This window comes from Oryzias latipes, chromosome 1 (genome assembly GCF_002234675.1).
Source record: "Oryzias latipes chromosome 1, ASM223467v1".
In the NCBI taxonomy this organism is placed as follows: domain Eukaryota; kingdom Metazoa; phylum Chordata; class Actinopteri; order Beloniformes; family Adrianichthyidae; genus Oryzias; species Oryzias latipes.
Window position 1 is genome coordinate 14,147,508 of NC_019859.2, and position 23,528 is coordinate 14,171,035.

The 23,528-nt window shown below is 37.4% G+C and overlaps 1 protein-coding gene across 1 annotated transcript in view; it reads right to left on the bottom strand.

Moving 5' to 3' along the window:
• prss12 (serine protease 12) overlaps positions 1-23,528 on the bottom strand; it is a 30,315-nt gene that overhangs the window by 4,437 nt on the left and 2,350 nt on the right. The window contains exons 3-11 of the mRNA XM_023956821.1: positions 22,512-22,684; positions 21,582-21,732; positions 20,949-21,127; positions 19,733-19,874; positions 19,438-19,658; positions 14,824-14,965; positions 10,376-10,581; positions 9,242-9,320; positions 7,928-8,050 (exon numbers count right to left, since the gene is read on the bottom strand). Coding sequence (XP_023812589.1) covers positions 7,928-8,050; positions 9,242-9,320; positions 10,376-10,581; positions 14,824-14,965; positions 19,438-19,658; positions 19,733-19,874; positions 20,949-21,127; positions 21,582-21,732; positions 22,512-22,684 — 1,416 coding nt within the window. The remainder of the gene's footprint in view (positions 1-7,927; positions 8,051-9,241; positions 9,321-10,375; positions 10,582-14,823; positions 14,966-19,437; positions 19,659-19,732; positions 19,875-20,948; positions 21,128-21,581; positions 21,733-22,511; positions 22,685-23,528) is intronic.

Genomic DNA, 23,528 nt, shown 5'->3' on the forward strand with positions numbered 1-23,528 from the left:
ACAATGCTTTTCTGATGTTATTTTACTTATAGAATTTTGCTCTGCTTGTATATATATATATATATTTATTTTACAAGTCATTCTCATATGTAATTTTACTTTTAGTCTTTTAGTAACTCAGTCTTCTTCTTTTATGAAGATTTTTGGTCCTGGTTTCAATAAAAATGATTAGAACCATCAGCTCTGTTAAATCCAAAAGGTAAAAAGTCATTGATTTCTGAAGTCTAAAGCTCAAACACATCATAAAAACGATGCAGCACCCTCGCCACTCTGGGCTGATTGTGGTGGAGTTCTGCTCCAGTTGATATTTTGCTTAACCACCATGCTGGCAGTAGGGACTTTAGTACGTTACTCTTCAAAACATTTTTTTGAAACCCATGATTTCCTATTGTTGGTTAGTGTTAGTCTGTTGGCGCTAAAGCTTTTAAGATAAGATAAGACAAAACTTTATTAATCCCACGATGGGGACATTCTATTGACTGCAACAGCAGCAAAGTGACGTACAGCAAAAGTAAAGTAAAGTGACCTTAAAGTGTTACAGTACAACATAAAAAAAGCAGAAGAACATCTGCATGACAGAGTAAATTAAATTAAACAAAAATAAATAAATAAGTAAAGATACACACCAAAAGCAACTGTTAAAGAACAAAAAAACTGCTGGAAACAACAACTGCAGCAACAAGTAAATAAATATATGAGTGACAAACACCCATGAGTCCATAGTGTGTCACTTCAGCACAGTTGTACAGTCTGTGGGGAGGAATGAATTTTGGAGCTAATCTAAAAGTTTAAAGTAGATTAATTGACTAACTTTGCCAATTATTATCCTTTACACCACTGACGTAGGCACATTATATAGCAGGTGAGGCATGATTTACAATCAGTTCACAACCTTAAGACATCCATTTTTTTTTTTTTTTATTTCATGTCAGAAGATTGTATGCCATTAAATTGACACAATATATGAATGTAATAGCATCAAAAACATTTTAAGGCCTCATTTTAGGAAAATTTACCAAATATTTTTTTTTTACTTTTTAGGAATTCATGGCAACCCTTTTTTGGAAAAAACATACACTTTACGTACACTTTGTCCTATTGTTTAATTGTATTTATTTATTTATTTATTTTTTTACATGGGAGTCAATTGCTCCCTTCTGAAATCTGCCTCTTGTTGTCTTTCAAAGAAGTACAACATTTGATACTTCTTTGTTTGTGTCAAATTAGAGAACTGAAGGTAGGGGCTTGATCTCAACATTTGTCATTATTTGATAAATATTCTTTGGATTATTGAAATAAAACGAGACAGCAACAACATTAGAATCAGGGTGAGCCCGGGCAAAACTCCTAAAAAAAAACCAAGAAAATAAGAGGAAAAAGGACGGCCTTGAGCATGCAGGTCTTTGTCTAAAGTTACACTTGGCAGACTGTTGCTGTTAAGATCTGATTACCTTTGGATCTTGCTACATGTTTGGCAGAGTATCAAGACGCTTTTCGCACCCTGATTAGGTACAGAAAAATATACCAAGCATTTAAGGAAATTCCCAAATTTTACAAAGATTGTACTGTATTAAAAGAGAATCTAGATTGTATCTTGGTGAAATTTGGCATTTTAAAAATAAATGCTTATGTTCATCTTTCGGCACAGTGGATCAGCTTTCAATGATTAGCAATGTGAACAGGCTTATTACTATTGGCAATCCTCTAGTTGTGAAGCTACTGGTTTAATGTGTCAATCGCATGATCCGAGGTTACAGTTTGTATACCAAATAAAATATATGGAGAATTGCGAATCTTGCATGCAGTTTCAGAGAACTTGAAAGCAATACTAAAAGCAAAAGTAATCACACATTTTTGCCATTTGATGTGCATGTCTGCTACCTTATAAATGTGTGCCACTTTATTAGCCTCACTACACATTAAAGTCAAAAACTGGGAGGTCAGAAGACCCTGTTTTGGCCTGTATGCTGCTACAAATAGACTATGGACAAAGGTCAAAAAGTCATTTAAGTGTTTGATATTTACTTTGATTTCAATATCTTTTCATATAAAAATAAAACTGATAATGGAGAATATTACAGTCTGATTGTGAATCAGTAATTCCACCTTAATACTTTTGAAAACTAGGGTGTATCTAGATGACATTTCACTGAGATCACACACGTGCGTGCTCATTATTTGTCCGCTGTAATAATTGTCTCATTATTTCTACAATAGCCAATAAGAGTATTGTAACTCCACCTGCAGTCACTTATGTCAACTAATTCAAAGCAAAAAGTGAACCTCGAGGGAGTAGATAAATTAGTAATATGCCATTAGGAATTTATACAAACATTGTTTAGTTAAACCCAGTTATTCATATTGTTAGTCTGTTCACTTGTTGGCTGGTTATTTCAATTTAATTGTTTACACATAGAGTACAGACCAAAAGTTTGGACACACCTTATCTTACGAACAGTTTTCTTTGTTTTCATGACTATGAAAATAGTAGAGTCACACTGAAGGCATCAAAGCTGTGAATTAACACATGTGGAATTACCGGTATATACATAACAAAAAAGTGTGAAATACCTAAAATGTCACATTGTAGGTTCTTCAACGTAGCCACTTCTTGATTTGATTACTGCTTTGCACACTCTTGGCATTCTCTTGATGAGCTTCAAGAGTTAGTCACCTGAAATGTTTTTCACTTCACAGGTGTGCCCTGTCAGGTTTAATAATTGTGATTGTTTGCCTTATAAATGGGGTTGGGACCATCAGTTGTGTTTTGCAATAGTCAGGTGGATACACAGCTGATAGTCCTACTGAATAGACTGTTAGAATTTGTATTATGGCAAGAAAAAAAGCAGCAAAGTACAGAAAAAAGACTGGCCATCATTACTTTAAAAAATGAACTTGAGTCAGTCCAAAAAATTGGGAAAACTTTGAAAGTGTCCCCAAGTGCAATCACAAAAACCATCAAGTGCTAGAAAGAAACTGGCTCACAAGCGGACCGGACAATGGCCCCAAACACCCCTCCAGGCTGAGTCAGGGCTATTTGACCAAGAAGGAGAGTGATGGATGCTGTGCCAGATGACCTGGCCTCCACAGTCACCGGTCCTGAACCCAATTGAGATGCTTTGGGGTGAGCTAAGCATCTCCGGAAACTCCTTCAAGACTGTTGGAGACCATTTAAGGTGACTACCTCTTGAAGCTCATCAAGAGAATGCCAAGAGTGTGCAAAAAGCAGTAATCAAATCAAAAGGTGGCTAATGAAGAACCTACAATATAACATATTTTCAGTTGTTTTACACTTTTTTGTTATGTATATAATTCCACATGTTTTAATTCACAGTTTTGATGCCTTCAGTGTGAATCTACAATTTTCATAGTCATGAAAATAAAGAAAACTCTTTGAATGAGAAGGTGTGTCCAAACTTTTGGTCTGTACTGTATGTCTGATTTCTTTATGTAAATCACTAAAAATATTAAATGTGGTTCCACTGCTCATCATCTCTCACCCTTTATTTTAGTTTGTTGGTTAAGAAATAAAATGTGGTCCCGTATGAAAAGAGGAGATTTTGAGAAAGGCAAATTGGTGCTAAAACCTCTCTCCAAATTTACCACTCATCCAAAAGGTCCAAAAATAACCCAAACTTACATTTATGGCACATATTGGCGTTCCGTTTTAATCAACAATTTGATACTGAACAAGCATGGGATCCAGAAGAAATCTATGAAAAACGGGCTCATCTGGATTATACCCAATTTGTTGGGGGGGGGGGGGGGGTTAACCTGTGAATTTAGACAGAGTCTCAATGTTTCAGAAGACACAACACTCTTCAAAAAAAAGGAATTTTTGATATGGTCATATAAGAGAATAATGGTGGTTTCTGACTGAATTTCAGTATTAGTTTTTCACTAAATTAACTAAACAAAAGCTCCAACCTAGTTTTTTTATCATCTCAAGGTCAACAAAACAAAGCTTTTTTTAATTAGGGTGTATCCTAAACTACATTTCACTGAAATGACAAACACACACCCATGCACAAGAGTTTATTATTTGACTTTATATAAAAGGAATTTAGAGATCCACCTCTTCATTATTTACACAATAGATCAAAGAGATTAACTCCAATAGCAGTCAATTATTACAAGACATTTAGAGTAAAAAGTGAGCCCTAAGAGTATACACACAATAGCTATTTGGTTATTAGGGATGTATTAACACATAGCTGTCAGTCAAACCCATTGTAATGCATCACATCAATTTCATCAAACCCAGACGTGTAGTATTTAAAATATTAAAAAGATTCTGTTGAGCTCATCAAATAAATCAGCAACAATAACACACGTCAATAGTAATAAGGTTGTGCAGGTTTTAGGGTGTATCCTGAATGACACACACACAAGTTCTTTTAGGTCCTTCTAGGTATTCACCTTTTAATTCTTTCATTATTTATTCAATAGCCCAGAGACTTGGACTCCACCTTCAGTCACTTATGTCAACTTATTCAAAGCAAAAAGTGAGCCCTAAAGGGAGTAGACAAATTAGGCATTCAACAATAAGGGTTATAATAACTTACTATAACATTGTATAAACTCACCAAGATAATGAAAATATGCTTTAAATAATAATGCCATTTAAGATTTCAAATTGGACAAAACAAACAAACAAACAGATAAAATGGGTTTATGCTTTTCAATTCCAAGCTGGAACCCTTACAGATATTTGCATTGCATCTGATTATTAAAATGTAGGACTTGTTAGTTGCTCCAAATAAGAGTGACAGGCACCTTTAGCTGTCTAGGAAAAAACACAATACATTTGGCTTCTCGGGAATTCAACGCAAATACTCAGCTCAGCTGATTACAAACACTTATTCTTTACAAACTGAACAAAGGTTAAAAGAGAAATATAAAAACGCAACAGACAACAACATTTTTCCCATTAAACTTAAAAACAGACTGACGTCATCCATTATGTTGTGGGCACACAAATGTTTTTAATTATTTATTTGTTTTTTCTTTTAATTGAATCTTTAAATCAATTAAAATTCAATTTGCATGTTTATTGAATTATTACTTGAAAAATGATTACAATTTCAAAAATGACACAAATACATTTTAACATAAGGTGGGATTAATTTGACACGTTTACTGTGTAAATTATATTTTTAAATCATATTTGCTTTTAAACGTCAATTAAAATACAACTTTTATCTTAAAAAAAAATCAAAAAAGTATTGTCTACCTCTTGTTTGACCAGTGTTCAGCATGGCCCCTCCTTCTGCCATATTAACTTCCTCGTCTTCCTCTGCAATCTGATATTTAATGCGTGAAGGGCATTTGCAGTTATGACTTTTCCAGGATTAGACTTGGATCTTTTCAATAAAAAGTCCCATAGTAAGAGACAAAGAAATGTGGCTTTGTCAAAACACAGGGACAGTATTATACAATGTACTCAATTATCCTGTGAGCCACAGCCCTCTTGTAAATATTGGAAGAGGAAAACAGCTTAACTTTACAGTCAGCAACATTTAATACAGATCCATTGTAAGCCGATACTGTCAGATCCCACTAAAACAAATTTATTTCATGTTCTTTCTTTTTTACCACTATTAATCTGGATGTAATGTTTAAAAATTAGGCATGGTTAGGTAGCAAAATGATTGATGTAGTTCTTTTTTAATCCAGTCCACCTAACTTTACTTTTATGTCTGAAGTCCGGCAAATGCCTTCGTCACATGCATCTGCATTCGGGTGCTGCTGGTCTTTGGGATGATAATACCTCTTGTTCTAATGTGGATTATTTGTTTGACTTATATTTCTATATATATCTAAAGGTTCTGGACAACGTTAAGATTGAAACTATTAGAAAAGGGGCCATGGAGGGGACTAGGTCAGAAAAAAGCCTGTGAAAGGGCCGTAGTAAAGTAATGTTGAACGTGTTCAATAAGACTTTGGGTAGAACCATTGACTGTATAAAACCAACAAGTCAAGTTTGTAATCTAGATGTAAACATGTGATCAGACCTGAATTTAATTAATTTAATAGTCAGATTAAAAAATATTAAGTTTATAGGCATGTGCCATCTCCAAAACATTGGCAGAAGATATACTTTCTAAACAAGACCTAAAGAGACATATTTAAACATTTATCCCCAGCAGTTAAACCACTATTACAGATTAATCTGCTGTGAGGGATCAGCACTTAATCCAGAATGCTGCTGCTTGGGTCCTGACTAAAACCAGGAAGTATGACCATATAAGTCCTGTCCTAGGTTTTTGCACTGGCTTCTTGTCGCTCATAGACCTGATGGTCCCATATGAACCACGTTAGACTATAAGAAGCTCAGGAACAGGTTTTTCCTGGTGTCCAGAGTCGGGACTAAACACAGTGAATTGTTAAATTTCCTGCAGCTAAAATCAGAAAGTCTTCCTGATGACATTAGACAGACCTTTACTCTGACTACAGCTACACTTTTTGGGTCAGTGTCAGACTGCTGAAAGTCTTTTGTTTGCACTTTAAATTACGTGGGGGGGTTGACTGTGCTTTGAACATACCTTGATTTGCCTCATAGTAGGATCATACATGTAGTATTATGCACTCAAACTGGGCGCACCTTTAAATAGCAAAAGCTTTGTGGAAACAATCTTTGTTCAAATTTTAATTCTGCACCAAAATAGTGTAACGTGAGAAGAACGAGAAGAAAAAAGGAAAGAACGAGAATAAGTTACAATGAGTTAGATGGCTTGACCTGTCTAAATGTTTGACATACCATAATCTACGTTCCAACGTAAACATGCAGACCTAGTGAACTAATAGAAAAGGAAGGTGGCCAAATTCCTGCACAAAAATGTGAGGCTCGTAGTCGTAAATTCTGTAAAACTAAAAAAGGTCATCCCACATGCAACTGAATTGAGGGTTAAAATACACATTTCACCCAGTTTCAGCCCAACACTGATTTGATACTTTCCTTTAGCCCTCATTGTTTTTAGGTGATTGTCCTTTTGTTAATAATTAAAGATACTTCATTGTATTGAAAAATGGTTCAAAATACATAGAATTTGCTATGGAAGGACTTAATTTTCCCCCGCCAGCAGAGGAATGCAAACAGTCCTCAGGGACCTTTTTAATACATGCATGTATGCATTAGGACAGTGTTTTTCAACCTTTTCTGAGCCACGGCACACTTTAACCCTGACAAAAATCCCGCGGCACACCAGCATGAGGCATCCAAAAAAAAAAAAAAACAGAAATTCATGGTCTGTATTGATCGACAGCCCCCCCCCCAAAATCTCACGTGGATTTGTATGATAATTGCGGCTGTTTTTTTATAAGAGATGAACCACCGTATTTTTGTTAGAACTGAGCAACTTTATCAGCAGAATTAAGAACAAGGAAGTGAAGACTTTAACCACTTCTGATTGGTCAGACTGATGACATGTGATTAAGCCTTCAAGAATGATTGGCGGAGACAGTTAAAGGGGCGGGACTTTTCCTTACACACTTATAGCTGCACTAAATCGCGGTACCGTGATTCTTATCAAAATGTCTTTAATAGAATCAAATAAACACAAAGAAAAAGTAATTTTAAGATATTTTATATTCTTAACTACTCAGTGTTTTATCAGGGCCTGTTTGGATGAACACAGAGCTGATATCCTGGAGATGGAAAATGTTTTTAGATCAGTGAATGAGGGCAATTTCCCACGGCGCACTTGACCATCTCCCACGGCACACTAGTGTGCCGCGGCACACTGGTTGAAAAACACTGCATTAGGAAGTGTAGCTCAGCTTTGATTGAGTTCAAACAGTAACATAAACTGATGTCCGCTTTACAAACAAACTGTAAAACAAGGTGCATAAAAAGGTGCACACTTTTGGACTCCAATAAACACTAAACAATGTGTGTGTATTTGAGTGGGGGAATGTAAGTTTTTACCTTTTGAAGCAATGTGCTGAAGTTAGGACCCAGCAAGTGTCAATGAGAGTTGCTCCACACACCAGCCTCCCATCACCTTTGGATCCTCGTAAACGAATAGCGGCCTGCCACGGCCAGCCACCCCTGTAAACACAATCACACAGCCAAATCGTACAACAAAAACAGACATTTTTCAATCGCAGATGAATCACAAAATTGCATAAATGAACTGCTGTGCAGAGGCATTGTGTTTCATAAAATATTGAAACCATTAGCACAAAGAAAGAAGTCGTTCTGTTATAAAGTCAGCACATGAGGTCATTGCACCTGAATTTAAATAGTCAGAAATGTCATAAACATTCACATAGACGCCACAGTTAGTTTACATGTGGCTTTGTGAAGTATAAACATGCAACTGTAAACCATCCCTGTGTGTGCATAAATGCAGCAAGAACAAGAGCAATAAAACATCTGCATCTTTGGATCTCTGCCACTCATTAGCCTCAGGTTTGAGCTTTCTCATTCTTATAGGTGAATGGAAACTGGGGAAAAAGTAGTGATGTTTTGCCAGATCTTTTAATGATTTATAACCCATGGCATGTATCATTTATACATAGAAAATATTTACTCTTTACAACCACTGAAACAGCACAAAACAGCAAAAGCACACGCAGGTGACAATTGCTGTTTTAGCAGATAATAATGTCCTCTTTCTCTTTTACAATAATGTGTAATTCATGGGTTCAGAAATGCCTGTTTGAGCAACTACTTCCAATTAAAAGACTATTCAAAAGAATATGTATGCCTGTATATGCATATACATGCAAATGCATGTACAAGCATCGCTACGCATTTATTTTAAGTCTGTTTTCGGGCTCTACTTACAAACTGTGTGGCAATTGTGCATATGTCAAAAGTAAAACCAGTTGAACTTTGACCAATCGGGGACTTTGCTTTGGTAGTGACGTCTGGGTAGCGTCCTTTTCAAAACACAGAAGTACCAACCATATGAAAATCGGTCATGGAGGACAAATCCATAATTGCCGTTTGTGCCCGGCCGGAATTATTTAACAACAAACGTTCACATATCGGAATAGAGCTGTAAAGGAAAAAACCTGGAGCAAGATTTGCACCACTTCGACATTTTCACACCAAGTCATGCATGAGTTTCGGGTAGCGACAGTCCAGAGTGAACACCGTGTGCTGAAAGCGCGTACAAAATCCCACATTTAGCACATTCTTGAATGCACCACACATGCTCAGTAGGATAAGAATTCCCTCTGCTTCAGACTCTCCCTGTCCTGTCAATAATCCCCCATATCCGCCACAGCTTACCTTAGAGAGTTTTCTCCACCTATGATTCGGCGCTGGCGAGTATGGACAAGCCGCAGACCACAAAGTGAGATGGCAGGATCTGCCAGAAACAAAAGACCGAGCATGTGTTGAGGAGGTGGAAGGGAGAGTAATTGCAAAACCTTTCGTACAATCTCAGATTTTGGGTTTGTTAAATATTTAGAATGATCAAGAGCATGATGCTTGAAATTCATCTTATGCTATGACGTTGGAGCTTGAAATCGATGACAAGTTAAATAAATAACTTTAACATTCAGAGCGTGTGCAAATTTTAAGGCTAGTAACCGAACAGACAAAACATCCTTATACATTGCTGTCCATTTTGATGAAAACCCAATAGAAGTAGGTGAATGAGTCACATCGTATAGTCTAGAAAAAGTAGGGTTTCTTACAGATAATAATAAACAAGATGAGGCCGCTCAGATAATTGCTCAGATAAAAATGTAACTAATGGAAGAAAGCTTCTTACTTGTTATGTAACAGCTTGAAGGTATGATTTCTTTTTTTAAGTGTGAAAAGCATGGAATAATAGCAAACTCTGCATTTCAATAATAAATCAAATCTAATGTTACACATTTTACATCTTTTCTAAAATCTGGAAGCTCTAACAACAGAAAAAAATCAAGCAGAAAGACAGTTGTAACCCAATGTGGCAAAGTAGAAGTTTTGTAATCACAGATTTCCTTAGGTACCGTAAATGCAAAATAAACTAGTATTGCAATAAAATTTAATTAGTAAATTAAGGAACTATATATGAATAAATGATCATTGAATCCAACCACCGTAGCCTGTGAGGAATGGCAGGAGGTTACAGAAAGCACTTTGTGAGCCAGTCCTAAAATGCAGCGGGCAGTAAGCAGCAATAACTCAGCTAACTCATTTTACCATCTGCTCATACACTCTTACTGAAGCCCCTGACTTTGTGCCAAACGCCTTACCTCTTCCTTTCCCCGCTGTCGGTTGTTTCTCATTAAGTTTTTGGTGCACAGCTAACGTTGGCAGTGTTTGCTAAACATATTATGGTTTGACTAGAACTCCGTATAAATCAACAGAGTTGGGTTTCACTTAAGTGGAGGGGTGGGGGGTGGGGGGGTGCCATACCCCGATCTGACTGACCTTTGGCCTCTTTGGTACTGTGCTGCGGTTCACCATAGTCACAAATGACTCCAGCATCCTCGCTGTGGCGACAGTTGTGTGTGCCGGGCATTTGTTTGATGCAGTCTGCTATTGAACGCTCGTCACCGATGCAATTCACGTTGTCCATGTGGATAGGGCCCGTCCCTTCGCCAAAGTATGCCATCAAGCGTGCTTTAGCGGCACCACTAGGAAAAACAGACATTTCATTTGAACAGCTTTCTCAATTATGTGGATTACAAAGAAAATCCTAGAATCTTCTATGCAAACGGACAAAACAACTTAAAAAATGAAGAGTATCATAAAGAATAAAGAAGTTATGGGTTGGCCTGCAGGGTTAAGATGAGGTCAGACTGTACTTCATTCTGGGACATGATATCAGCTATGCTTGTATTACCGCCTCACCTTTGACTTTAAGCTACAAACAGCTCCTTTTCACATTTCCCATGAGACCATAGGCTTGGGGTGTGTGGACTAGCTGATTTCGATTATGATTGATAGATAACTGAAAGAGACTGGCTTATAAGTTCATTGGGTGACAACTTTTCTAACCAGACTCACCCGTTGGGAGTCCCATGTCTCTAACTATGACAGATTAAGTGTTACATCTATGTCTCCTATAGCTCCCTGGGCAGTACTTAGTATGCAGAGGGTGAACCTTCAAATCAGCTGGATCTGAGCCTAGAAACTGACATAATGTCTGCTTGATGTGCTTCTGTGGAAATACATAAAAACACTGCAGCAGTTGTTAAATTGCAATACCATCTGATATAAGTACAAAGTTAAAAAATAATAGAAAAAATAGAGCAAAGTAGTTCATTTTGGACACCAGTTAGCTAAAAGATGTCAAGGTTTGAAAATTCTGCAAAATAATGTTATAAGAACTTGAATTGTGTCATTTTTACAAAAAACCTGTCTTTTCTTGAGTTAACAAGCTCCACATTTCTATAAATAAATACTTTAAATGTGAAGATTTTGCCTTTTTTCTTTGCTTTGTTTGATCTCAGTTATGTTTTCTAGCTTCTGTTTTGTGTTTTTCCCCCCATGTCACAGTCTCACCTGGTTTCATCAGATGATTACCCACAGCTGACCTAATTTAAGATAATTATGCTCAGTATATTTATGCTCATCTGCGGCCCTGGCCCACTTTCTGTTTCATTTGTTTCATGGTCATGTCATGCTTGTACTGTGGCTCTTCATGAGAGTTTTAAGTTCCTGAAATTACTTTGGATCCTCCACTTCCTGACCAAACAATACTTGGAAATTGAAAAGTCATTCAATAAGATACAATCACTCTGAATTCCAAAAGTGCTACTTTTTGTGGACACAGGGTAGTAAAAGACTGACTTTAAACAAAAAAAAAAACTTTAATAAGTTGAATAAAAAAGATCTTGAAATAGTTTGTTAAAATAAAAGCATAAAAACGTCATGTGGCTTTTCTTATTACAGCTTAATTCAAAAACCAGCATCATAAAAACAAAACTCTCACACAAAATCCAAAGAGGCATGAACTGGCCTGCCTAGAATCCAGACCTGGCATACGTTTAAAACATTTGTCTCTATAAAATTGAGTTCAGCACTGCTGATGAAGTGAAATTGCCCCATTATGGGATTAAGAAAGTCCTATCCTGGAAAAAAAAAGCAAGTGTTTTTTTTCTTTTTCTTTTTTTTTACAAAACCCCAAAGGTTCAGAAAAGCCCAAACTTAATAACTATTTTGAATATGTTTTGCCCCTTGATGGCACAGTGTTCTTTTCTCAGTGTTAAAAAAATTGTAGCACACATGTTAGTTAAATTCAGCCTTACTTGAGAATGTTTGAGTTACTTGATCACCATTGGAAACACTTCTGTCCCTTTGGGTCCGTGCTATACATTGAGAAAACAGTGTCCACACCCTGCGTGACCCACAATTATCATCCTAACATGCCTTTTACACATGTCCAACAAATTCCTTAACTCGCTCATTCTCATGCAATCCAGATGTCTCTTTTGTCCATATGATTGACATGACTGTCACAAAAATAGGGGACTTGTAGGAGGACAACTAGGTATCAAAAGGAGACAACCAGACGCAGTTTAGATCATCAGGTAATGCAGTTGGAAATATGTCAGAGATAGGCTAATAAACCCTAGAGGAAAAAATATTATAATAAAAAGTTGCCTATTTATGTGATTTGAAAGAAAAATCTGTAGTTTCTTCATTGTCAGCCAACTTGAAAACTAAAGACATGTGTGATGAAGCCAGAGGTGAAAACAGAAGTTTACAGATGACGACAAAAGACAGACTAACAGACAGACAATCGGGGGCTGAGCACAAGACATGAAAAAAAAAAAAAACCTTTGAGACTGTGATGGATTACACAAGCAGAGAAGAGAGTCTGGATTCATTTAAGTGTGTAGAGTGATCACATTGCAAAACCACAAACCATAATAGTTTTCCTCATGATTTTGAGCTCTTTTCCAGCATTCTGATCAGAACAAATGCTTAAGACATGGAAAATGGAAGGAAATGCCTTCAAATCAAGGTAAAGGCAAAAAAAAAAGATTATCTTTGTGAAAAATTGAGGAAACTCAAAGACCCACTAAAAAATGTGTTTTTTTAACATATTTCTGTGGCATTTTTACCATGATGGACATAATGTAAAAATTAAGCTCAAAATTGTATTTTTAAGCATTTTTTTTTCTTCAAATCGTTGAACCAGGAGCAGACAAAAAATGCCATTTGAAAAAGCTTTTAGGTGTGATGTAGAACTAACAATCGGCGGCCATAAGCTCCCTGCTTCCGCCACATTTCTAGGCATCCACTTCTCTAATGCCGACTAGATCCTCGTCCTAGCTGGCATCCAGCTCAAAAATGTATGGCTGGATTGTTGCACCATAAAATGGCGAGCAATATATTTGGTTGGGGATGTGAGGGGCTGTTAGTTAGCAGGAAAAAGTGTTAACAGGTGGATGATGGGAAGTGGAGGCAGGCTTACTCTGCCCCAACAGTCCCGCCCACAACTCTGAAGTGAATTTTGGATGAACTACTGCCACTCTGCAGGAACTATGTCCTAGAAAATGTTGGTTTGGTGTTTTTTTTGGCTAAAAAGGACATAATCATAATTGAAAGACAACTAGGATCATTTTAAATATAAATTAAATTATGATTGGAGTGGGGAGTGGGACTTTAAATCTGATTTTTTTTTACATGCTTGTTTTTAAGGTAATTGCATCCTAAATTCCTTTTTTTCATTGATATTACCTTTCATAATTTGACACATTAGATCATCCTGAGTAGGATTGTGATTTTACTCAAGCGCACTTACGCGCTCAGCTAGATTTCTTTTTGTCCAAATTTCACCAACTTTTTAAAGCAGACGAAATTGCAAAATCCATATTTAACTCTGTTAACTTCGCCTTGCACACACTCACAATTCTGAGTCAACCAAACCTTTGTGTTTTGGAGCATGCAGGGAAACCAGAGAGGCAGGAGAAAGCCCATGCATGAGCAATGTAAAACCACAAACTTCTTGTTGTGAGATGACGTTGCTGACAACCCCACTGTGCATTCGTGCGCACAAAGCCGCAAGTTTGAACTGCGCTCTTCTTTCTCCTCTCTGCTGCTTCTAAAGTAGCCACATACAGCCAGTCCCCTTGATGCAAACTTACTATGAATGCAAAAGTGCAAGTTATTTTATTAAGATCTGCTTTGAACACTAATAGAAGATGAATTGAATACAATTTCCCTGGTTTGCTGACTTCTTGACTGATAATAGGTTTGCAGCGCTTGGACTTAGAAACTAAACAGACACCAAAGATCATGCTTGAAAATTTCTCATTGCACCGGATAATTATTACCAGAGCTTATGAATATAAACATTTATAACAGCCCTGCATCAAAAAAGCTCTAGAAGAATCATCCATTCTTCTTATACATCCACTTGATTCTATTCATGGAGCAAGAAAAGCTTATCTCACATGTCATCCAGATGAAAGGAGATGTCCTAGACAGCATTAAGCTATTCCAGCAGCTCTTGCTTATCTTTTATCACTCTGAAACATTTTGTTCATTTTTGTTTTCTATACCACAAATTCTTGGGTTCTGATGGAGTGTTTTCTTTTATCTATTCTATAAGTCACTCCGACAGTTCTCTTTGGCTGCCAGTGCTGGGAGAGGCTTGACAGACCTTTGTGACGTCAAAACATAAGGTATGTCAGGCATTAGGACGTCAGTGCCACCTTATGTTTATATCCACAAGGGGTGAAAACAACACCTACAATCTTCTTTTACTTTCACCTGCAGTGGTCCTGTGAGAACAAGGCAGGTTTCAATAACAACCAAAACCAAGGAGAGATTTGTAATTTGCCATGCGCATTTCATTTGCACTTTCATCTAAGCTCCAACAAATGCATGAGGCAAGGACACAAAAACACTTAGAAATGTCATACCTGTATCCCAACTGTCTGCAGACAACCTCAGCGTCTTGATCAGTCCACCCATCATCACAGACAGTGCCCCACTGACCGAACAGGTAGAGCTCAACACGCCCTTCTCTGGAGCTTTCTCCCCCCGCAAGCCTTACCCGTAAACCTGAAAGCAAATAGACAATTCAAATATTGGACCACATTAAGTCCTGCTGTGATCTTTTTTTGTTTTTCTTTTTACTGTAGATTTAAATTATGACACAAAGAAACTTGATGGACTGGTAATAGTCACTTTAAAGTGCAGTGAAGTCCCAAATAACTACATTTTTGCCCTTTTTATGTATCTATATGATTTTCTTTATGGAGATTTTTTGTGAATTTTGTTTCATAAATCAAATCAAACCAACTAATGTGAATGTAAAAAAATATTCAAAGTGGCTATGATGCAATCAGCTTTTTTTATAGGGCAAGGTCAAACTATGGCTGCTGAAACAAAGTCAAAGACCAAAGTCATGACCAGAATTAAAGGATTTTTTCCCTGTCCCGGTTGACTTTGTTTTACTGATCCAAAAGTGGGTGAGAATATACCTGCCAGTGCTGTAACAAAAGTTCAACCCAGCATGTAGAGTTATAGATATTAGGTAAGGAAAAAAACACACCCTTCATTTTACAGGAGTTTTTTTCTCTTTTAAAGACAACTGTAATTACTGTGTATGATCTCCATGTCTGCAGTCAGCCATCAACATGGCACCTGCATGCATTTCTAGATACATATTTGTGCTTTCATATCAACTGATATAGCACATAATCTGAGGTTTAATTTCACGATAGCTTGCGGAAAAAATCCTGTTTTCTAAAATACTAATTCAAGTCAGCATTAGGGCCTGAAATAGAAAAGTAAACACTCATAAATTCTTAACAAACTTGATTGTCCTGTTAATCGTGTCTCCAAAACGTAAGACATGTACGCACTTGTCCTGTTCAGAGAGCATAATTATTTTGTTTTTTTTGCTTTGTTTTTTTCCCTGAAAAAAACCAAAGCAATGTCAATTCCTGAATGTTGACATGTGTTTTGTTCAGCTGTAAGGCCACAATGTTCAGAATGTGTATTCCAATGTTTCATAATCTCTTTCTCCTGTTTTTTATAGCTTTTATTGAGTTATTATTGCTTTACCAACATATGCTTACACAGACACACATACATTAATTGTGTTTGAATGTACAATAACGTGTGGATTATCAGTTTACACCTTCACTAACCTGATTATTATATTAAAAAAAAAAGGAATGGCTGAACTTGAACAACCTTTATATCCTCCACCAGCTAAATTAATCCAAATCATTATTATGTTTTAAAAAGTTTGTTTTTTTATGTACCTCTAAAGGGAGTTGTTTTGAGGTTGTATGTTATAAATAATCAGCATGACTAAAATCTCAAATTCAACCAGTCACCTTTTTTTAAGCCCACAGGAAAAAAAAAACTCTCAACCAAAGGCGACACATGGTGTTTACTGATTAATATTGAACATACATCAAACTCTTTTCCAAAATCCATTTTTTTTGTTTCTCTCCCTCATAATTGCATGCCAACTTAATCACATCTATCTTGACTGATGTGATTCAAGCAGTGCAGCGTATCTAAGTATACCCCACGTCTGGTCAAAGCCATTACAACTTTACATCTAAAGTTGTCACAATTAATTGCAGTGAATTGCCAATAGAAGCTTATGAGGGCAGGTTAAGGAAGTTAATAATACTTTATGACATGAACGCTTGGTTTGAATTGGTTGTTGGAAGTTGATATTTATCTAAGTATTTAAAATATCATGCTGGTAATAAAAAAAATAATGTGGAGGCAGTATGTATTAAATAAAACCTTTACAAGTTCACAATCATGCACATGCAAAACCGTGGAGCAAACAAATTCAAACAAATGTGAAAATGATAGAACAGAAAACAGAAAGATTAAGAGTTCAGACTGGCTTCATCTGTTTCATTTTTCATTGTGTATACGCACGTCCTTTTCAAAAGCATTTTTGTTTTTCACAAACCTTCAAAGATAAAAAAAATATGAGCAATGTCACGTGCATTGAAAGAATACATGAATAGAATATTTGTGTGAGGATAGTCATTTGACCTTTGTCTAAATGCCCCAACCAACTAATGAAGTAAGTATTTTATCAGAAGAACCTCTTAAAAACACAAAGGCATATTTTGTTGCATTAGTCAAACGCATCCGTACAGCAAAAATGACAAGAAGATATACTTTTATCTCCCACGTTGCTTCATATGTGTTTAGTCTGACTGGATTACTGCTGGTGTCTGAAAATTGACAAAAGTGACAAAAGATGCGATGATTCCCCCCTGCCACCCTCCAAAATCTGCATGTCTACTATTATATAAAAGTATATAAATACATGTATATCAATTACAAAACTATATAGGGATTTTTTTTCTCTTCTACGTTTTCCTTGTTAAGATTTGGTAAAGCAAGTTTACCACTGTCAAAATGACTTTACAGGCAGCCCAGTTGTTAAGACTAGAGCAACTGACACGGCACGAACCACTGACACTTGCACTTATGACTTCATCTTCTGCGTGTCTGCCTAGTAAGATGAGATCCAACTGAAAGTACATTTAAACTAGCAGATATCTAAGAAACAGATTTCAGGTCATCTTGGATTTCCATGACTCTTCAAACATGGGGAAAATATAGTTTCTTTTATTGCTCCTTCCATTTCTCATCACCTGCAATGTAAAGGGGGAAGCCTGGCCTTCTACAGTTCATTAAACCCTGCTTTCAAACTGATTTAACAACAACATCCTCAGCAACTCCTGTCATTTTCCTCTTTTTTTGTGAAAAAAAAAAAAAAAGTTTTTGTAAAATATAGTGCCTTAAAATATTTTGTGAGGCCACATCTGCTTGTAGTTTCTGAGTTAAAAGGGCCAGATGGCAGACTCTAATACTTTATTGTCTCCAAAGCAGCCAACAAAGTACCAGCAAGAAGATATTGACCAGAGGATGAGGTCAAGAGGTGAGTGCTGTTTGGAGCTAGAGATCGTTAAAAATAACTTAGCCTCATATTAATTTCAGCCATAAATACCAGGCCATACGTGTAATGACCACAGAAGGTAAAATGAAAAAAAGTGATTCCAAAGGAAAGCTCACTTCTGTGCATTTTTTAAAAGGTAGAAACAAAAGATCAAAATCTAAATCAACTTTCCAAATGTATTGATAAAAAATTGTCTATACTTACACAGCACTTTACTACCTTCTTAGAAGGCCCAAAGAGCTTTGCAGTCACAGTTTCATTCACCCCATACACATTCACAATTTGATAGTGGCACCGCTGCTGAACACTGGCAATAACTTATAAATTCACAGTCTTGCTCAAGGACACTTTGACACATGGGCAGGCAAGGTGGGAACCGAACATGCTATATTCAAATCAGGGGTTGACTGCTCTACCTGTGCACTGCAGTCACCCAAACAAACAAATACATTTTATTTTAAATCAGAGCTATAACAAAATTAAACATAGTTTTTTGTCAAAGTAATTTTATGAGACTTGCTGAGCTTTTTTTTGTTGTTGTTTTATTTAACCAGTCACACTTTGTGTGAGACTCATGGTGTTTTCAGAGTGGAAAAGCCAGTTGTTCCTGGCTGAGTCCATTACGTTCTAAACCTTGGTCTGTAGTCAGACTGCCTTTAAGCGGACTATTCTATTACGAAACAAAACTTACAAGCAAAAGCAAATGACTACAGATCTCTTTAGTCATTGGCCAGGAACTACAAGGTCGGGGCAGAAAGAAATCGTGCAGTTCCTATGCTTTGCAGTCCTTGTCTGGAATTTTTCATAGATGGAAGATTTGTTCTGGATTATCGGGGGAAATAAACTCTGGTTCACTTTAAGTGAACTAAATGTGTTCAGTCTAAATACACCCTCAGGGTGTTGTGCATTACAAGGCTGCATCAACATGCTGGCCAGTGACTTTCACTTTTATTTTTTTTTTAGAACATTTTTACCTTGTCTTTTTAAAAACTATTTTACTCTTTCATTTTAAACATTAAGATGTTTATCTTAGTCTGTCTAGTTTAGTTTAGCCATTTCCTTTTGAATTCTATGACTTCATTTTCTTTATGATTCCATGTTTATTAGAAAGCCCATTGAGACTACTATTGTTGTAATATTGGGCTATATAAATAAAACTGAATTGAATTAAACTATTACTTGACACATTTATTTCTTAACCATGTGATGGACTGGCAACCTGTCTAGGGTGTATCCCGCTTTTGCCCAACAGTAGCTAGGATAGGTTCCAGCAACCCTGTGACCCCCAAAAAGGGTTGAGCAGAATTAGAGCATAGGTGGATATTCATATTTTTTGTTATCTGTGCCACAAATGTTTTCATATTGCCTATCTCATATGGTGGTTAGATTTAATGATTTCCCTCAAGTGTGCATGTGACCTCTCCAATACAGAGAGTAGTGAATATCGCTTATCACATGAACTTACTTTACCTCAGCATAAGTTTGTAAGGTCTTAGGTTTCAGGCATAGTTACATCATCAGGCTTTTTTGTTGGTTTAGGAACCATCGAGAATTACTCAAACAGAACGACAGGGTGCTATCTTACTAGCTGGAAGACTCTCTCCATTGATCTCAGGATTGCATGCAATGTGCACATCCTCCTGGTGTGAGCAATCATGGCAAAGCCACTCCCTTCTGCTGCACAACAGTAGGCTGGGCTCTTTTCCGGTGCAGTTCACATCATCTAGAAGAATGGGACCTGACCCCACCCCAAAGCGTGGGCCTGGAGGTATGTCTGGCCCTTCAAGAAGGAGAGTTTCGCCAGTCCTGCAAGAGATAAGTGCCCACAAGTTAAAAATGTGCTCTACCCTTAAGTAAGATGCATGAGCATTTTTCAGTACCTGTAACCGAGCTGACGACACACCACCTGTGAGTTAGACTTAGTCCAGCCATCATCACAAACTGTCCCCCACTGACCCTGGTAGAAGATTTCCAGACGGCCCTCGTGACTACCTGCACCTCCAACCAACCTGGTGGCACCATCTGAAGAGAATGAGCAGAGCAGGAACGCAGTAGAAGACCCTTTGTCTAAACATTTATTTCAAAATCCAACTAATTAGTAAAGTCAGATCATGACATGATATTCTATGAAAAGAAAATGTGAAATTTCAAAACAAAAAAACATTTCATAAAAGCAAAGTCATAAAATCCCATTTTTGCATCTCTTCACTGGCTCCCAGTTCGCTTACGCATTGATTTTAAAATTCTCCTATTTGTTTTTAAATGTCTCCATGGACTCGCCCCAAAATATCTGTCTGACCTGATTCAGGTGTACAATCCCCCCCGCTCCCTTAGGTCAACAAATCAGACACAGCTGGTCGTCTCGAAGACCAGGAGAAAACTGAGAGGTGACCGAGCCTTCTCAGTCTTCGGACCAAAAATCTGGAACGAATTGCCCCTGTACCTCAGACAGATAAACTCACTCAGTATTTTTAAATCTGCTCTTAAAACATATTTTTTCACTTTGGCTTTTAACTGAGTTGGAATCCGGACCTATTTTATGTGTTTTATGCTTTATATTTTCATCTGCTTTTATTAATTTTTGTATTGTTCAGCACTTTGGTGAACCTTGTTCTGTTTAAAGTGCTTTATAAATAAAGTTGAGTTGAGTTGAGTTGAAAATCAAAATTTAAAATTTTGAGATTTTTCTTACTTTTTGGTTTCTACGCTAATAAAGCGCTTTAGGTTTTTTCTTTTTTTTTTGACACTTGATTCATTAATACACTTTTCACCTTGACATTGTGCTTTAGGGCATGAAGAGGTATTCTCTAAAATGTTGGTGTTGTTAGTGTCTGCATACCTGTCTGAAGCTGCAAAAAACAATCCAGCAGGCATAAACTATAGCTTCAAAGATTCCTATTTGTATCTACTTCTCAGTTAATTTTTTCAAACTTCCTCCCCAACATATAATGTACATCTTTTCACTTCAAAAATTAGTATCAGGTCTCTCTCCTGATTCATTTTGCACAGAAAACTGATCAAACTCAGCATCTTTAAGCATGATCATACTTCAACCTCATTGCACGTATCACATGTTCTTCAGGAGTGGTGAAATACCTGTAAGGGGGTGGCAAGACACTCCCGCATCCTCCGAGTGCAGACAGTTGTGTTCTCCCCACGCACTTTTTGTGCACTGCTCCAGAGAGAGCTCATTGCCTGTGCAACGCACCTCATCCAACCACACCCGACCTGAGCTTTTGCCAAAATGTGCCTGGCCCCATGCTTTGGCTGCACCACTACAGAAATAAATAAATAAGGCAAAACAATAATAGAAAGTAAGAATAAATAGCTTATAGTTCTTTTTTTTCTCCAGAGAAATGGCTCAACAGTGCAGACATTATACACACATGTGCAGAGCATATACTGTTGCTACGTATGCGTGTGTGTTTGCTACTAGAATTCATTCAGGAACAATGAGTCCGATTCACTGTTTGACCCCAGATGTTCTTTACAGCTGACTCTTCTGTGTGTGTGTCTGAATGGAAGGAATACTTGTCATAGTTCTGGAAACTGAGGGAGAGAAAGACGATTTGACACCCACATCAACTGATTTCTGCTTAATTCTACTACTATCATGCCTTTTTTTTTATTTCAAGCAAAAAAAACAATTGTTTCGCAATTACTGGTTGACATTATACATTTTGTGTGTGAGCACGGATCTTTGTGCGAGTTTTGCTGTTGGATCTTCACCTTAGCCCTAGCTGTCGACACACCACTTCTGCATCACTGTCATCCCATTGATCATCACATATGGAACCCCACTGCCCTGCATGGAAGACTTCAACTGTGCCCTCTGACTCGGATTCCCCTCCAATCAGCCGCATAGGAAGTGTCACAACAGCTGCAGTGCAAACAAGAATTCAAGTTTAAACACATTTCCCAAAAAATGCTATCTGTGAAATATTCAATGACTGTATATAAGAACTGGAAGGAGTGAGTGTGACGTCACCCATCCAAACTAAGCCAATTCAGTCCCCATTTATTTTGCGCTATGGATGCCGTGTTGGAACCAGAGAACATCAATAAGTAGTGATTGACCTCAATCGGTCTGCGTCATCGTTCCTATGGCAACCATTCTCGCCAATCAAGAATGAGCTTGTTGGAAGTCCACACCCATACCATTTGAAAGCGGGCTCAGAAGGGTTTGTCGATCAAACATTTTGAACGTTCGTCATGAGACCACAGTCTTTGATCGAGGCATTTGATTGGTCAGTTCATAACTTGAATGACTCGCGTTCCAGAAAAAATACCATGAAAAAAAGAGGATTAACAAGAACATGTTAAAAAAAAGGTATACGAGCAAAAATGGTTATTCTGACAAAAATAATGACTGAGTAATAGCTGTTTATTTATCACTAGAAGTCCATGTGAGTTTGGCTTCTTGGAACCAGTAGGTTCTTCCTGTTTGGAACACCAGAGGATGGAGTCACTCAGTCCGGTTCTCATATACAGTCAAAAAAATAAAACACATAGTGCACTTTAAAAAAAAACTATTTTAAATCACATTTTCGAAGAGTTGTTGAAATTGTAGCAGATTCAGAAAATAAACCTATTTATCTCAGTTTCAGTCATGAAAATCTCGAGTCTCGGATTTAATTATTTCAAATCAGACTTGTCTACTTTTCTGTTGGATGCAGGTAACAGCTGCAGCGGTTAAACACTCCTCTCCATTCCAGGTACTCTTGGAACAATGGAGTAAGTCTGGCTCTTCTCCTCGGCAATGGACTTCCTTCCAGTGAATTCTGGTCTTGCTTGTGCGGAAAAGAGGAACTGCACGGGCGCGTCCCGAGATCCTGGAGGTGAATTGACAGTTGGTGAGACACTAACGCTCATGTGGAGGCCTTATTGAAATTTTGAAACAAAATATTAACAGTAAAAAAACTCTGCCAATGGTAAAGCAGATTTTTTATTCATAGTGGCAGCCTGTTAAATGACTTGTTTGATCATGATGTCCAAATACAGAACCGTCAAAGTCTCCAGTTCTTCAACTGTGGAGCATGTGTAAGTCATCAGTAGGAATTCCAGCTGACTTATGGCTAACATTTGACCTATATCGTTTCCACCGTATACTTTATTGACTCCTGTCCACATGCTGGGATGACTGCACACAAAGCTGTGTTTCGTGCCAGAGAGCAGGCCAGCACAAGTGTTGGACAACATGTGCAATAAGTGTGTCTCTGTTGTTGATGAAAGCACTGCTCGGAAAATGACTGCACCCTACTCTGTGAAGACTGCAGATATGTAGGGCCTGTCTGCAAATATCTCTTGAAACATATGTCGATATGATGACATCCCAAGATCACTAATACACCCAGTGTGAAGCGGAGAGACGTAGAAAGAGAAGGAGCTTGTAAATACCTGAATACCTGATTCTAAAGGTTTTTCAAACCTCTGGAAAGAATAAAGGAAGAATACAAAGGTCACACAGAAAAGTACAGAGACTTTGCAGAAAAATGGAGGGGAGTGCCTTTAAGGTTAGTAAGTGTGGTTAACATCAATGGTATTCCCATCACTCCGTCAGGCCTCAATATGCCGTTACAGTTTGAGTCTGTGCAGCAGATGGTCAGTGTGCTTGCACCTGTGTTTCACAGCACGAGTGAGAGGAGCAGGCAAGCAGAGCAAAGCAAACAGGAGACA